The following is a 17,383-nucleotide window of genomic DNA, read 5'->3' as shown; positions in this document are numbered from 1 at the left end:
CGCACCGCCATTGCTGCGGCTGCCCGTGTGGGAAGGAGGCCGGAGCAGGGGGGATTATGGGATTTGTAGTGTTTTTGGCCTTAGGTGCTGTTTTATTTACGGCTGGCTTGTTTCCCCGTCCTCAGAGGCACGTCAGACGACGAGATGTGCAACTTCTACATCATGTACTACATGGACAGACGGCACGCCGTGCCCTACATGAACTGCATGGAGAGCGGCGACAGCGAGCTCTTCCAGGGCATCCCCAAAGAGGCCAACAAGCCCGTCCCCATCAGCCCCGACATGGCGGCCATGATGCACGGCCACGCCCACCACATGGGGGCCAAATCGTCCCCTATGAGCCGTGAGCACTGCTGTCTCGACTCTGCGTGTGTGTGTATGTGTGAGAGAGAGTGTGTGCATGTGTGTGTGTGTGAGAGAGAGAGAGGGGAGTGTGTGTGTGTGTGTGTGAGAGAGAGAGAGAGAGAGAGCGAGTGTGTGTGTGAGGAAGAGAAAGTATTTGTGGGAAAAATCTTTTATTTGAAAAAATGTTATTTTATCACCTATCATCTATTTTGGTGTGTATTACAAACAGAACTCAGCATTTCTGTGTGTAAGAGTGTGTTCGAAGGGGGGTGGAGGATTGGCTGAATTGCCATCTGCGTCTTGGTTGGCCTGATATAAAGACATATTATTCAGTATCTGTCACTGTCCTTGAAAGCACGGTGCTTAATAAGAGTACGAGCAGTACTTGGACTTAGCAATGTTTTTAAAACCTCTTTGCTTGCGTAAATCTCTCTGGAATGCACCTTGTTCTTTCACCTTTCCAAAGATTCGGAAGACTCTGGATTACTCCAGCCGAAGAGGGAGGAGGAGGAGGTTCTGGACCAAGGTGAGGAATCCTTTAAAACGACCGAACAAAAACATGCCATAACCCTGAACATTTAAAAACGACTAAACAAAAACATGCCATAACCCTGAACATTTAAAAACGACCAAACAATAACATGCTATAAACCTGAACCTTGAAAAAAAATCTAACAAAAACATGCTATAACCCTGAACCTTTGGGAAAAAAATCTAACAAAAACATGCTGTAAACCTACAGCTGAAGGTTGGCTGAAGATGTTTTCCTTTAAATCCCAGAGATGAATTGTTCCATAGCTCTATTTTTTAGTGCGAAAAATCAAGTGATTTTAAACGAATTATATAGTGAAAAATAACAAACTGCTTCAAATTTGTAAAGATTCAATGTAAAAGAAAGGAAATGATAAATAAATAAAGGAGAACATAGAGTGTTCAAACTGAAGATACAACATTTTGGTTTCATATTCAGTGACAAAGAGTGAAATGAATTTAAACAGAATCTAACTAAATTGATGGCCAGAAAAAGAAAATGCAAATTTGCAATTATGATGAAGGCAGTGTCAGTTAAATTTAAGCATCAACCGGAAATAATTTGCCAGAGCGCTGTGAAGGTTTGGTCTGAGGTCATTGATCTAACTGAGGTGCAGACTCTGGTAATCCTTCTCCCAGTGAGATGAGGGATCTGTGTTTGATTAACAGGCAAACTTTAGGGGTGTCAGGTGGGATCGCTGCTTGTGGCGAAGCTATTTAGATTTTTTTTTAAATATATTTTTTTTAAAAGCCTTGTTTCCATGGCCACAGTACTCTCACTGCGTTGCATCACTTGTACGGGTGAGGATTGGGGGGGGGGGGGGGGTGGCTGCCGGTCATTTCTCTGTGGGGACATGTGGGCCCTGCTCTCCTGTCTGAGCCAATGCACACATGCATCAGAAACAGCCGCCTTTACCTGAAAGAATTACATAAAGCCACTTTCTATATCTCACCCACTATTTATTTTTTTTTTTTTGGGGGGGGGGGGTATATCACATTTATGTTAGAAGCTAGGAAAACAATGAGCCATCTCTCTCTCTCTCGCTTTGTCCTTCGCTCTCTCTCTCCCCTTCGTTCCCTCCCTCTCGCTCTCCTTACATTCTCCTCTCTTTCTTCTGTCTTCTCTCTCTCTCTCTCTCTTTCCCTCTCTCTCTCCTTCTCTCTCTCTCTCTGCCTTGCCGTGAGGAGACGCCTGTGTCTCTGGCACCAGGGGCAGTTTTTGGCGGTGCGCTTCCCCCCCCCCGGGTGGGACGGGATGGGCTCTGAGCTCACGGTCGGGACTCAGTTTAGCCGACCCAAGCAGAACACAGGACAGTGGGGGGGGGGGGTGGGTTAGGGTTGTGGGGTAGGCGCGGCGTTGGCTGGTATTATTGAAGAAAAAAATTGAAAGCGCCACAAAATAGCAAAATTCCCAACAGACCGTCTGATTTCTCAGAGATGTGATAGCTGGACTTATTTTATTTTTTACTGCAAGTTTTTTCACTGCAAGTTTTACTGCAAATGTGTGGTAACGACAGCAGACACTGTTTAATATTCAGACTGTACTTATTACTGCTCTGCAGTGTTTGCAGGTAGCTGAATGATACATAGTGAACCTTTTTTTATTATTTATAAAAAAGATTTTATTATTTATAAAGTTTTTACATAGGCTACTCTCATAGTAGCTCTCTCTAAGTAGCTAATTTAGGTAATTCATTTATATTTGTGAAGAATAAAGTAATTGCCATGCCATTAGACCATTACATTTATTATTTCTTTTTTTTTGTTCCACCCCCGTTTGCTTTCTCTTTTTCTGTGACTTTTTCTCAAGTTTCATTAGTTTCTTTCTCATTATTCCAAATATAAAGCAGGGTATTTAACCTCTGAGAATCTTGGGTGATGTGGGTAGGAGTTCTTGTTGCTTAGTTTTTTTCTGGTCAATTAAGAATGGGTTAATTGGGCGACAATGCGGAATTAAAGAAATTGAAATGATGAATGAGTTCCATTCAAGCTCGTTAATTTAAGCTAGCGAGGAGCGGTTCCCTCGTAGAGCGTCCGCTACGGTGCGCCAGACGCCGCGTTCCGTGTTCCGCCTTCGCCGTGTTCAACGCCGCTCGCGCCGACGCGCGGGCACCAGCTGGCGGCCGCGGCAGCGCCGGGGTCATTAGCGGCTCGTGTGACAGGCTGTACCGGGGCCTGGGGAGAGAGAGAGAGAGAGAGCGAGCGGGCGAGCGAGCGGGGTACCAGGACCAGGCGCTGGATCCTGTTATCAGACGAGCTGTGAGTGTGTGTGAATGGGGGGAGCGGCGCCAGGGCTCTGGCGGGGGGGGGCGTGGCGGGGGGGGGGGGTTAAACCGCCAGATTGCGCTCGCGGCCCCGGGAGATCCCGCCGTGCATTAGCGCGGCTCCGCGGCTGTCTCCGCGCGGAATGTTCCGGCGGCGTCCGCAGGCCGGGGGGGCTCTGTGAGGCTGGAGAGGCGCTACGCTGGATAGCAAGGTCAGGCCCGCTCCCTCGCTATGGGGGGTGGGGGGGTGGGGGGGGGGGGGGCGATGGCACAGCCTGATAAACAGCAACAACAATTTTATGGCTAGTTTGGGTTGCTTAAGTACATGCAAAAAAAAAATGGTGCACTTAAGTTTTTTAGGTCAATGTCATGCCTCATTATTTTAAGTGAATAATCTGATCACAGCTGGCAAGTGGTTTGTGTACCCCTCCCTTTGTCATCTCCTCTCCCTCCCTTCCTCTCTCCCTCTGTCTCCTCCTCTCCCTTCCTCTCGCCCTCTCTCTTGCGCCCTCTCTCTTCCCACAATCCTTTGTAATGTCAGCAGACTGCGTGCATGAAACAAAAAACAAAACGGTAGAAAAAAACACACCCGAAGCTCAGGCCCTAATCACCCTTACTCACGCGGTAAGGAGCGAAGATAATCAGCGAATGTCTGATAATTGCCAAATGCCAAGCAGTAGCAATCCTGGACTGCAAAATTGGATTCCCTTCCTGGATTCCTTGTTTGTGTTATTTCCCTGCGCTGGTGCGCTGGTTGTAAATTTTGCTGTGAATTGGGAGGAAGCGTGTTGCCGTTCCGCGGTGCCCCGCCTTGCCCCCCCCGCCTCTCCCCCACCCCCCCCCCCACGCAGCTGAACACCGTTTCGGTTTCTCCGCTCCGTGTGCAGACTGGCGCTGTGCAAACAGGGGAAGCTCGAGCGGCGGGGCAAATCCATAAGTCAATGCGCGGCTTAATCTACTCTGCTCGAGAGGAGCGAGCGCAAGCCTGCCGTGCTCTCTGCTTATTCTCTGCACTACCGGGCCTGATATTCACATCACACTCAGAAACGTGTGGGGGGGGTGCGGGGGGACGGGGGGGTCAGGGGATGGGGGGTGGAGAATTAAAATTAATATAATGTTAAATACTGTGTATTTAAAGTTGGCCCTTAAAGGGCTTATTTCTGAATGTAATGTGTGTGCTTCTGTTTGCTGGAGTAGTAAATATGGATTAAAAACTGTTGTGTAAATCAGGACAGAGTTTCCCGCGAGGTTCCTGCACACTGCTGCTGGGTAATGTAGTTCTGAAAGCTCCGGGATGCTAGTCGCGCGGGGCACCGTGCTGTGTGGTACGCGGGTCACGGTGAGATGCTCAGCCAGATGCAGAAAGGACAGGTGTTACTACTGTGGACACAACCTCCCGCCCTGCGTTGAGTAAACATTTCCCCTTCCGCGCTAAATCCAGAGCTGTGTTACCATGGTTTCCTGTGGAGGAGCTGCAACTGTCAGTCGGATGGCTGGTCCCAGGTCCTAGGGGGCCATTTCCTGTCATGTGACTTATGGCTTCCTTCCCATCCCCCCGCACACACGCACAAACACACACACGAGCGTACACAAACACACACACGCCCCACATACACACACACACACAGCAGACGCACACACACTCACACACTCTCTTTCTCTCGCACACACACACACAGAAGCACACACTTACACACAGATACACATAAACGCACAGGCTCACACCCATTAATGTCCTGGATTTATTGTTAAATTAATATTAGATGTTAGAAATTATTCATTAGAAATTATCAGTTGATTTATTATATCTATAGAACATCTCCACCCCCTTCAAAAAAAAGTGCACTTTTTTCCTTGGAATTGCAGTTCATTAACTTTCCCCCCGTCTATCTCTAAACATTGTTACCTGCATCTGAAAGAGAAAAATATCTAGAATTTCTTTGAAAAATAATAAAGAATAAAAACGGAAATATTATCTATATATAAAAAAATGAAAATAGTTTGGATAAGTGTACATCCCCTTACAATAGCAATCCTAAACTCCCTAAAATGTGAGCAGTACTGAACTGGTCTCCAGTTGAATATGAAATTGAAGTGGGCCACATGACTTCACCATAAATTCATAATAAAGTTCTTTTTTAGGTTCCCTCTAATGAGTAGAGTATATTTCTGACCAGGACTCAATCATGAGCGCCAATGAGCTTTTATCGGTGGAAAGTCCTGGATCGGGGAGAGGAGTATAACTAAATTCAAAGGCCTTAAACGGTCCCTGGGGCTCGGTCGAGACGATTAGGAAGTGGAAGATGTATGGCACCACCGTGACTCTGCCTGGATCAGGCTGTTCCTTTAAGCAGAACGACCCAAAAAAGAGAGGTCCTGTTCAGAGAGCCAATTACTCGATAAACCCCATAATTATTATCAGCTCAGCGCTGCAGACTCGTCTGGGTATTATGTTATGATATTTCAGTGCTAAGTTGTTATTATGCATCTATTTCCCATTTTAAAAAAATGAATAAAAACAATTGCCTTAAAAATGTGCCCAGTATGAACTGCACGCATTTTATCGTATTTCTCTATCGCAGATTTTGAAATGTTTTGAAAATCGAGCTATAAAATTTCAAATGAGAGGGCAATCTTTAATTTTTTTTCCTGCCAGAAATATTACAGTTATGTAAGAAATGTCTACATTTTATGGACTTACAGATGTATTTACCTCATATTTTGGTGATTGTTTTTTTTATTTGATTCTAGATAGCATTTACTAATATATAATGAACTATATGACAAATATATACAATATATATACCAGAAATAACACAAGGGTTCATACATATCATAAAATGCATTTGGGAAAGATAAATAAGAAAAATATGAATTGGATGGTGCAAGACTATTTGATGTGTCCACTGTTATTTTACAATATGCTGTAGGGCGTAAAATTGACATGCATTGAAGTGCATGGAAGTGTTGAATGGCAGCTTTGTGTAAATATGAGGCAGGCCATTACAAGTACAACATCTCCGAGTTCAGTGTGAGAAATCTTAGGGTTTAGAGTGAAAAGGTCGGCTGTACGGGCATGTAACCGGGCATTGTTGTTTTGTGGGGGGGCTCTTCGCCCCCCTCTTCGATAAAGGGCTTTAAAAGGGACAGGTATTGTGGTTTTCGTCGTGCCTCGCCCCTGCCCAGTCTGGCCTCGAATGTCTCTTGGTGAACGCAGCTAACCCGCACCTCTTGTTATCGCTCCCGCCCCAGCCCCCCCCGCCCCCGCCCGCCCCCCCCGGTCCGGGACAGCTTGATGCATGGGCTGCTATATTTGCCTTTGTCGTTATTGGGACACAAATTCAGGGCCTGTCGTTGGCAGGCGGGGACGGGGCGTGGGGGGGGGGGGGTTTGGGGGGGGTTGTTGTTGTCTCTCCGTGCTCGTCCGGCCTCGGCTGATGGATGGGCTCAATAAACCCGGCGCGGACGCGACTCGTAGATCACGCGCGGCGGCGGCGTCAGCGTCCGCGGCGGCCAGGTCTCTGGCTCATACAGCAGAGAGCCCACGCGGGGCTCTTACTCTGATTACCCTCTTCTTCAGGGCTCTGGCTCTGCCTTTTAAAAAAAATGCTCTTCATCGGACGGGAGATGGAAGAGTCCGGAAGTTACAGAGCCCCCCCGCCCGCCCGCCCGCCCGCCCGCCCACGCTAGCTTTTAGCGGTTGATGGCGCCACTGGGACGGCGTTAGTTAGCTTTTGTGTTCCCGCCGGGCGGTGCCGGTGTCTCGCAGCTCTGGAGGCTGTGAAGGTGGGGCCGGCTGGACCCCGAGGGAACTTTCCGGAAAGCGGTTTTTTAATTTTCAACAGCGGTGCCGCTGTGACGCACGCCAGGGGACCCGACCTTTTCCGCGCGGAAGATTGATTACGCTCGCCGGCGGGTTCCGGCGGCGCTAACGTGCTAGGCTAACGTGCTAGGCTAACTCGGCTGCGTCCCTTTTCGAGCGAGCGATTTGAGCGGCCCGGTGTTAATTTGTGTTTGTGTCAGCAGCGCCACGCCAGCGTGCGGTGTCATCATTGTTCGGTGTCGGGGGAGAAAAGCGATGTTTGTTGCTTGTTGTGTTTTATCAGGAGGGGCGTTTTGTTAAAAAAAGGCGAACGCAGGCCTTTGGTCCAGAAATAGGCCTCAGCTGCGCTTCGCTGAGTCAGGCTAGCGTCGCTACATCGGTCACCTTACATCGTGAGGACCGCGGAGGTTAATTTCACAACCGGGGAGCGATCCATCTCTCTCTCTCTCTCTCTCTCTCTCTCTCTCTCTCTCTCCCTCTCTCTCTGTCTCTCTCTCTCTCTCCCCCTCTCTCTCTCTCTCTCTCTCCTCTCTCCCTCTCTCTCTCTCTCTCTCTCTCTCTCCCCCTCTCTCTCTCTCTCTCCCTCTCCCTCTCTCTCTCTGAGCACCTGAAGAAGCCGCAGATAGGGCTGCAGATGTCCTCTGGCTCAGTTCTCGGCGAGAGAATGAGATCGGGGGGGAAGTGTCTGAGGGAGAACAAACTGCGCGACTCAAACAAACAGAGTTCCGAGCCAAGTGTTCTTCCAGTGGCGCAAAACCCAGCCCCGAGGCTTTCAGGGGTTTTTGGGGACCCTGTCTCACTCACCCCCTGCTGAGCCCCCCACACCAACCCCCCCCACCCCCCACCCCCACCCACGTTTGTTAATGCACCAGCGTCCTCCTGCTCACCCCTTTTATCTCCCTCACTCTCTTTCTCTCTCTCTCTCTCTCTCTCTCTCTTTTCCCTGTATGTGTCCACATCTAACACGTTCTCATTTTCAGATGCTTCCTGTCCTGAAAGAACCCCCCCCCCTCCTCCTCCTCCTCTCACTCCCCCTCCTCCCTTCCTTTTTAATAATTCTGTTTATACAGCCCGCTGTTTCTTTTCTGTCTTCCTCTCTTCTTTTTCTTCCCCCTCTCTCTCTTTTTCTCTTGTGCAGGTGACTTCTATTCCCTGCTCTCCAAACTGCTAGGGGAGAGGGAGGACGTTGTCCACGTGCATAAGTATAACCCCGGCGAGGGGCAGCAAGGCCAGGCGGACCTGGTGGCAGAAATCGATAGCATTATCCAAAAGAAGGACCGCGGCCGGTCCGGTCCGGGTTCCGGTCCGGGTCCGGGTCCGGGCCGGGGTCCGCGGGTAGGCTACAGCGAGCGGCAGGACGGCGTGCTGGTCAGGGACAGAATTCACAAATTTCACCAGTTAGAGTCCACCGCGCGGCCCCCGGGGAGCAGGAACGTCCCGGAAGCCCAGGCGGGCGCGGTCGGGGCCGACGTCCGACAGCAAGGTGGGTTTTCAGGCCTCGTTTCCCGGGCAACTGGCCTCTGGCCTCTGGCCTCTGGCCGCGGCGCTGGCTGCTGCATGCCGTTTTTTTTAAAGCAAGTTCTTTTGTCGTGGAGTTTTATTTTGTTGAAAGCCTGACGTGTCCCCGCCCCCCCCGCCCCCCCTTCTCATCACAGTCCTGCACGGTCGCCATAGTACCCAGCCCACGTCAGTCATGCGCCTCTCCCCCCCCGACTGCCGTTAAAACTCCAGAACCTCGATAAATTTGCGGTCTTAACCGGGCGAACAGGCCTGCTTCCGGCTCCGCAGAGCATTTCCTCTCTCTGTTTGTTGGCGTTAAAATGTATGTTTGTAAACGCGTTTCCGTTAATCTCAGCTGGCCCAGGCCAGGACAGACTGATTTTCCGGAGCGTATTTACACTGTGGATATTAATGGAGTCGCCGCTTGGCTGGAATGCGGGGGTCTCCTCTGTGACATTTCCCCACGCCAGTTGCCATGGCAGATTTCACGTGTCACCGCGGAGACTTCCGATTGGACGACCGTCCCCTTGTTATATCGATCAGGCCTGGAAACGCTGTTACCAACACAACAGGTGTAAGTGGGTTTTATCCCGGGCTTCTGCTTCTGTTTTCGGCCGCAGAAGGAGAATCCGAGCTGCTTGAGCGTGTCCCGGCTTTCTAAACGCTCTCCCTCCTGACATCTCCCCATGAATTATTCACCGAGGAGCTTTCAGCCCCGTTCACCCCTCAGTGCCGGAGTCGAACCCGTCAGCAGAGCCACACGGGGAACCTGACCCAAACGCGAGTAATCACAGACACAGACGCAGCGCGAGTGATCACAGACACAGCCACAGCGCGAGTAATCACAGACACAGCGCGAGTGATCACAGACACAGCCACAGACAGGCACAGACACAGACACACGCACACACACACATACACAGACACACACACACGCACACACACACACACACACACAGACACAGACACAGCGCGAGTGATCACAGACAGCAGCACAGCACAACGCACAAGCCACCACACCACGACACAGGCACACACACCCACACCTACAGACACAGCCACAGCACAGATCCAAAAAACAAGCTCAAGAACAGCCACAAGACATAACTCGCAAACCTACGACGCAGACAAACAAGCCATAGGACAAGCGCACAGACCTGAGGACGCATTCACCACACCTAATAGACACAGCCACAGCATGCAGGGACCGCTCCAGACACAGCCACAGACACACCCACACATACAGACGCATACACAGCCACAGACACACGCACAGACACAGACACACCCACACCTACAGACACAGCCACAGACACAGATACAGATACAGCTCCAGACACAGCCACAGACACACGCACAGACACAGACACACCCACACCTACAGACGCATACACAGACACAGACACACACACAGCCGGCCCTTTAAAAAAAAAAAAAAGAAAGAAATAAGAAAATAATTGTGTGTCTGTGTATGTGTCTGCAAACCTTATCGAGTTATTGCTGCAGAAAAAAAACAATTTAGCAGTTTTGCTGTGGATTATTTTAGGGAAATGAAGCGCAGTCTTTTATTGGATGGTCCTGGAGTTTTTTGACGGCCAGGTTTCATTCCAGACATAAATTTTAATACTGCATCCGTCTGCATTTTTTTTCTGCATGCTGGTTTGGACGTGCTCAAAACTCATTTTCCTCCAGATATTCAGCTTTTTATATTTTAAAAAATGGACTGGAAAAATTGAGATTTTTTAAAGATGCTTGCAGTGTATTGTGGGTAAATAGTGCGTGATGGTTCATGCCGAGGTCAAAGGTGATCATTACAATTTCTTGACACTTGTTCTACGACAGGTCTCATCACAAGATGCCATGGCTATTTTTATATATTGTATTGGCTATTGTATAGCGTTAATGCATGTGATCGTTTGGAAAAGGCCACCGTTACATGAGCTGTCAAGGACGCCCCCCCACCCCCCGCCCCATCACCGTGGCAACAGACGTCAGTAGTTATGTAATGCTAATTCTGGTGACAAAAGGATTACCCATCGCCGGTGTGTTAGGGCCAAACCTTCTCACTCTCCTTAATCACTACGTGGAATGTTCGATGACTAATGAGTCTCGCCCCTTTTCTTTGTGGAAGTAATTGCAAGTTGCTCTGCATACGGGGTGTCAGCAAAACGCCTAAAATATGAATGCGGTTACGTAAACGCCATTACTGCATGCTTCGGGTGTGGAGCGCAGTATCTAGCCGTCTCATCACGCCTGAACGCTTACGTGCTTTTTATAGACATTACTTGGCTCGTGTCGACTTTGCTGGGGCTGCTGTGTGATTGACAGGCCGTCAACCATTAAGAGTAAAATAGCCTATCTAGCGTTAACTGCTCCGGCAATGGCACTGGTATGTAATAGTCTACGTTTATACAGTCCCTTCGATGGCTTCCCGCCACTTATTTCCATTTCCTGTCTCCTGTTTCTTCTCTTGGTGTCGTATGAAAAAGGAGCATTTCCTCACTCTGTGTTGTGTCTATTTGCCCATTTAAGTCGGCGGTGATGGAATTTTTCTGTTTTATCCGTTGGTCTGCATCACTAAGAGACTTTGGCGCTCAGTTATCCGGAGATCTGTCGACTTGCGCTGTGCTAAATTTAAAAAACGAGGGCGGTTGTGTATTATTAATCACCTCTGAGAAAAGTAACAAATTTTTAAAAAATTTTATTCCCTGGCAGCAGTTCCCATGTGGGAGGGGGAGCAGACAGAGTCTCACAGAAAATATTAGAACGTTAGATTTTCTGGGGTGGAGGGGCCCAATGTGAGATCTTTTCATGGGGCCCGAAATCCCTGACAGCACCCACTGATCTCCCTGAAGCACCCCTTTTTACTTTCACTGTAAAGTGGTGCTGATCATCCGCTTTACCGAAATCTCCATCCCTCACCGTGAGTGACTGTGGACCCTAAATTCTAAAATGAAGTGCATACTCCAGACCAGTCCAGTAGGAGCACTGCTATATTGCTGATGCATGATCCAAACCTCAATGCATACAAAATCAGTATAAGTTTGTAAATGGGAGTAGTTTATACTTCAATCTGAGCAGTTTTCTGTCTGTGTTTTCATATTGCTCTGCATGTCTCATCATACTCATGCTTTCTGCAACATCGACAAAAAAGTACACACAAAAATTGGCAGTAATTGGTATTTTGAGAACGCGTTGTTGTATTTTGCATTAAAATATGTTTTCGTTAGATTTGTTAATGTATTGTCCAGTTCAGGGGGATTGGTGGGTGTGCAATGAACAGGGAGGTATAATGATTTAAATTTCTGGGTTGCCGAGTTTTTTTTTTGGTGAGTTTTTTTTGTTTGTTGATGATTCACAGCAGATGACATGATTCCCGATGCCAGAAGCCTGGATTTTAACTTAAGACCTACAAAATGGCACCCTTGTGCTTTGTCCTTGAAACTTCACTGCATTGAGATGCTTTTTTAAGAAAAAACTAAATTCCGTGCACCCTTTGAGCAGCCAGATGGCGTGGCCGGGACTTTGAGCCTATCGGGTTCATATTCTGTAAATCAGGCTAATCTCTTGACTGCGTTCGCTGGAGTTCTAGATGGAGTCAATCCTGTCGTTTAGCTTGCATCCCAGTCACAGCCACCCCTGGACTGCTAGCCAGTTTTAGCAGGTGCCTACAAAATGTCTGCTCCCTCAAACCCTTCTCCAGGTATGGCATTAGGAGGCGGAGCAGGCGTGTAGTACATGGAGGACAGTCTGTTTTTTCGGGCTAGCGCAGGACCCATAATTCCGCGGTTGCCCTCCTCCCCGGCTGGACGGCAGCTTGTAGTCGTTTGGCCCGGCGCGCGGTTGGCCAGGCATGGCTGCCGCGGCGACGATGCCCTTCTGCTCGTAATGGCCGCCGCGTTCGCGGCGCGGAGCAGACGAGTCGAGTCGGGGCGGATCGGGGGGCCTCAGGAGCAGATGGGCTCAGCGTTCCGCCAGACGGCGGCGAGCGGAGAGAAACCGCGGCGTAGGTACCGGAAGGGTACCCAGAATTCCCTGCATGCCGTCAAACCTCACTGCGTGGGGCGATCCTTTCCCCGGCGTCTCTTACCTGTGTAAAACTTGTCACACACACGGACGCGCCTGTGTGCGCCAGCTAAAGAGTCTGCTCACCCCCCGCTTTCTTCTCGGTCCAGGGTTCCACCTGGCGGAGATGGCAGACTGGCCGGAGGTGCAGCTCACGCTGGGCCAGGTGTCCGGCCTGGCCCTGGACTCCGACGACAACCTGGTCATCTTCCACCGGGGAGACCACCGCTGGGGGGTCAGGTAAGAGAACGAAAGATTAACACACTGTAGAGCACAGAAAAACAACATGAATGAAGAGTGAATGATTCGCTTATTTAGGCTTGTGTACCACAGTGTGTCACAATGGTTTTGCATTATTTTTCAGTGTGATATCAATGTTTCATCTTAACCCATCATAAGGGGAAAATGTATATAATTTATAACGGACAGAAAGCTTTTTATTAATTTTTAGAGAGGTTTTGGATAGGTTTGTGACACATAGATATCATAGACCCCTATACTGAAGAACAGATAGTAATTCCCACTTGCAAATGATGCAAAAGTGAGGTTCATGAGCCAAAACTGCTGATTTGTAGAGAAATATATGATTATGTTATGATTTACAGCATTGCTTCATTTCAGCCATTTTACGGGTCTCTGTGTTGCTCGCATCTGAAATGATAAAGCCTTAAATAGAACACCCCCTAAATGGGTGAGGACTTGGCCATATTTGGCATCTGAGGGAAGGGGTTAGGTGTCCGTAATCTGCAGAGGTCCGAAAAGTTAAAACATCACAGAGAGCGTTTGACCCAGATGTGATGCACCTCTCGGTAGACGTGTCCATGTGACCTCTGCATCCCCACCCCCTTTCTCTCTCTCTCTCTCTCTCTCTCCCCCCATCCCATGATGCAACAGCCCTGTAACGGTTCCTGTGGAACATGTACAGTGAACCTTTTTTCCAGTGCCTGTCTCTCACCCCGTTCAGACTCCCACCCAGTTGTGCTATTACAGACCGAACCGCCTGCGCGCTGTCTGTTATTCTTACTGAGTTACAGACCGAACCCGCCTGCACACTGTCTGTTATTTTTACTGAGTTACAGACCGAACCCGCCCGCGCGCTGTCTGTTATTCTTACTGAGTTACAGACCGAACCGCCTGCGCGCTGTCTGTTATTCTTACTGAGTTACAGACCGAACCCGCCTGCACACTGTCTGTTATTTTTACTGAGTTACAGACCGATCCGCCCGCGCTGTCTGTTATTCTTACTGAGTTACAGACCAAACCGCCCGCGCGCTGTCTGTTATTCTTACTGAGTTACAGACCGAACCCGCCCGCGCGCTGTCTGTTATTCTTACTGAGTTACAGACCGAACCGCCTGCGCGCTGTCTGTTATTCTTACTGAGTTACAGACCGAACCGCCTGCGCGCTGTCTGTTATTCTTACTGAGTTACAGACCGAACCGCCTGCGCGCTGTCTGTTATTCTTACTGAGTTACAGACCGAACCCGCCTGCGCGCTGTCTGTTATTCTTACTGAGTTACAGACCGAACCCGCCTGCGCGCTGTCTGTTATTCTTACTGAGTTACAGACCGAACCACCTGCGCGCTGTCTGTTATTCTTACTGAGTTACAGACCGAACCCGCCTGCGCGCTGTCTGTTATTCTTACTGAGTTACAGACCGTTCCGCCCGCGCGCTGTCTGTTATTCTTACTGAGTTACAGACCGAACCGCCTGCGCGCTGTCTGTTATTCTTACTGAGTTACAGACCGAACCGCCCGCGCGCTGTCTGTTATTCTTACTGAGTTACAGACCGGACCGCCCGCGCGCTGTCTGTTATTCTTACTGAGTTACAGACCGGACCGCCTGCGCGCTGTCTGTTATTCTTACTGAGTAACAGACCGAACCGCCTGCGCGCTGTCTGTTATTCTTACTGAGTTACAGACCGAACCGCCTGCGCGCTGTCTGTTATTCTTACTGAGTTACAGACCGTTCCGCCTACGCGCTGTCTGTTATTCTTACTGAGTTACAGACCGAACCGCCTGCGCGCTGTCTGTTATTCTTACTGAGTTACAGACCGAACCGCCCGCGCGCTGTCTGTTATTCTTACTGAGTTACAGACCGAACCGCCCGCGCGCTGTCTGTTATTCTTACTGAGTTACAGACCGAACCGCCTGCGCGCTGTCTGTTATTCTTACTGAGTAACAGACCGAACCGCCTGCACGCTGTCTGTTATTCTTACTGAGTTACAGACCGAACCCGCCTGCGCGCTGTCTGTTATTCTTACTGAGTTACAGACCGAACCGCCTGCGCGCTGTCTGTTATTCTTACTGAGTTACAGACCGAACCGCCCGCGCGCTGTCTGTTATTCTTACTGAGTTACAGACCGAACCGCCTGCACGCTGTCTGTTATTCTTACTGAGTCACAGACCGAACCGCCTGCGCGCTGTCTGTTATTCTTACTGAGTTACAGACCGAACCGCCTGCACGCTGTCTGTTATTCTTACTGAGTTACAGACCGAACCCGCCTGCACGCTGTCTGTTATTCTTACTGAGTTACAGACCGAACCGCCTGCACGCTGTCTGTTATTCTTACTGAGTTACAGACCGAACCGCCTGCGCGCTGTCTGTTATTCTTACTGAGTTACAGACCGAACCGCCTGCACGCTGTCTGTTATTCTTACTGAGTTACAGACCGAACCCCTGCACGCTGTCTGTTATTCTTACTGAGTTACAGACTGAACCCGCCTGCGCGCTGTCTGTTATTCTTACTGAGTTACAGACCGAACCGCCTGCGCGCTGTCTGTTATTCTTATTGAGTTACAGACCGAACCCGCCTGCACGCTGTCTGTTATTCTTACTGAGTTACAGACCGAACCGCCTGCACGCTGTCTGTTATTCTTACTGAGTTACAGACCGTTCCGCCCACGCGCTGTCTGTTATTCTTACTGAGTTACAGACCGAACCCGCCCGCGCGCTGTCTGTTATTCTTACTGAGTTACAGACCGAACCGCCTGCGCGCTGTCTGTTATTCTTACTGAGTTACAGACGGAACCGCCTGCGCGCTGTCTGTTATTCTTACTGAGTTACAGACGGAACCGCCTGCGCGCTGTCTGTTATTCTTACTGAGTTACAGACCGAACCGCCTGCGTGCTGTCTGTTATTCTTACTGAGTTAAACTGTGTGATGTTTTATAAATGGCCGTGCCGTGCTGGTGCGGGAGGTTGCCTGTGAAGTTTCTGCGGTGGCTTCTGACCGTTCAGCCCGTTTTCTGTCAATCGAGGGAGCATGTCTGCTGACCCCTGACATGCAAGTCTGTGATCAGCAGAATCAGCCAACCTCACGCTTTCATAAAGTACCTGAACATAGAGTGAACACAGAGCTTAGAAGGTCCTGGGTTCGAATCCCGGCCGGGGCCTTTCTGTGTGGAGTTTGCATGTTGCATGGTACTCCGGGTACTCCGGTTTGCTCCCACAGACCATGGACGTGCAGGTCAGGCTAATCAGAGACTCTGAATTGGCCGTGGGTTTGAGCGATGAGTGTGAGCGAATGGTGTGTGTGCTCGCTGGACTGGCGACCCGTCCAGGGTGTATTCCCTTTTAGCCTAATGAATGCTGGGATTGGTTCCAGCTCCCCCCCGCCACCTCCCACTCCCCCACCCCCCACTCCCGACCAGGAGTCAGTGGGTTAGATAATGGAATGGATGGAAGGCTTTCCAAAGTTATGTGAATTAGGAAAGTGAATGATTCCATGCTTCCTGCGTTTAATGAATTGGCAGACCTGTGAACGCGGTGTTGCAGCTTCTTCACGGCACAGTGCGTGGTGCTAATGGGGAACGGGGGAGGGGGGGGGGGGGGTTTGGCATGCACAATAAGTCTTTCCAAATCAGCGCGGGCCATTGGCTGCGCCTGGCGTGCGCATTAAACAACCAATTAGACACTTTCCCTGGGGTCTGGGGTTAATTTCCCAATCCCCGCCGACCTTTTCCTCAAAACCTCCGAATTCGAGGGTGAAATTGAGTGCGCGTGTTTTAAGATAACTGTAACATGAGTCATTATTAGCATGTGCATTTTTCACGGTTGCCCTTCGAGGGAAACAACATCAAGGACAAACAAATAACAAAAGGACTTGAACCCTCTTTCACACCGCTGAACAGTAGGGGGGAAAAAAGATGAGACCGAAGGAAAAAAATGTGCTTAGTCATTTCCCTTTCTAATAGTTTGTGAAAGGTGTGACAAAATGCATCGCCGCTCGCTGTAAATGGTTTTCTTTAACGGGGATTGTCAGAAAATTACAGAACAGCCAATTAACTTTTAAATTATTGACCGTCCACGTTCTACAGTGCCGGAGCAAAAAAAAAAAAAATGAAGCTGTGATTTAGTCCTCCAGCTTCCCATCAGGCACCTGTGTCTGTTCTGCTGACCGCAGCTGTTAGCGCGATCTCAGAGGGGTAATTTGATGTAACGGCCCCGCTCTCAGCTTCAGTGGTCTGCCCCGTGTCATCTGCACCGCCGCCTAATATTAATGCCCCCCCAAACGGCGTCTCTGGAATAACAGGGTGATGAGTCGTGTAGTGGGGAGGGTGGGGTGGGGTGAGGGGGGGGTGTCGTCCTTGGAGGAGCGTCTCGGAGCGCAGCCAGTGGGGGCTGGGGGCTGTGGGCGGAGGGGGCGAGGGGGGGGTACGAGCAGGTAATGGGATGAGGCTGGGGGCTGGGGGCTGGGGGCAGGGGGGGCGAGAGGGGGAGATGCGAGCAGTAAATGGGATGAGGCTGGGGGCTGTGGGGGGGGCAGGGGGGCGAGGGGGGGGGGGCGAGCAGGTAAATGGGATGAGGCTGGGGCTGGGGCGGGGGCAGGGGGGGGGGGGCGAGGGGGGGGCGAGC

At 50.0% G+C, this 17,383-nt stretch overlaps 1 protein-coding gene across 3 annotated transcripts in view; it reads left to right on the top strand.

The window, feature by feature from the left end:
- The window catches only part of pam (peptidylglycine alpha-amidating monooxygenase), an 82,588-nt gene that overhangs the window by 44,873 nt on the left and 20,332 nt on the right, over positions 1-17,383 (top strand). For 2 of the 3 annotated variants that reach the window (XM_064309452.1, XM_064309453.1), the window contains exons 13-16: positions 126-343; positions 812-871; positions 8,102-8,446; positions 12,639-12,768. In XM_064309452.1, coding sequence (XP_064165522.1) covers positions 126-343; positions 812-871; positions 8,102-8,446; positions 12,639-12,768 — 753 coding nt within the window. The remainder of the gene's footprint in view (positions 1-125; positions 344-811; positions 872-8,101; positions 8,447-12,638; positions 12,769-17,383) is intronic. The other variant, XM_064309455.1, reaches the window with a different exon arrangement.

Source organism: Anguilla rostrata, chromosome 14, assembly GCF_018555375.3.
Source record: "Anguilla rostrata isolate EN2019 chromosome 14, ASM1855537v3, whole genome shotgun sequence".
Classification (NCBI taxonomy): domain Eukaryota; kingdom Metazoa; phylum Chordata; class Actinopteri; order Anguilliformes; family Anguillidae; genus Anguilla; species Anguilla rostrata.
Note: the sequence above shows the minus strand (reverse complement) of the source record. Positions and strands in the feature narration are given on the sequence as shown.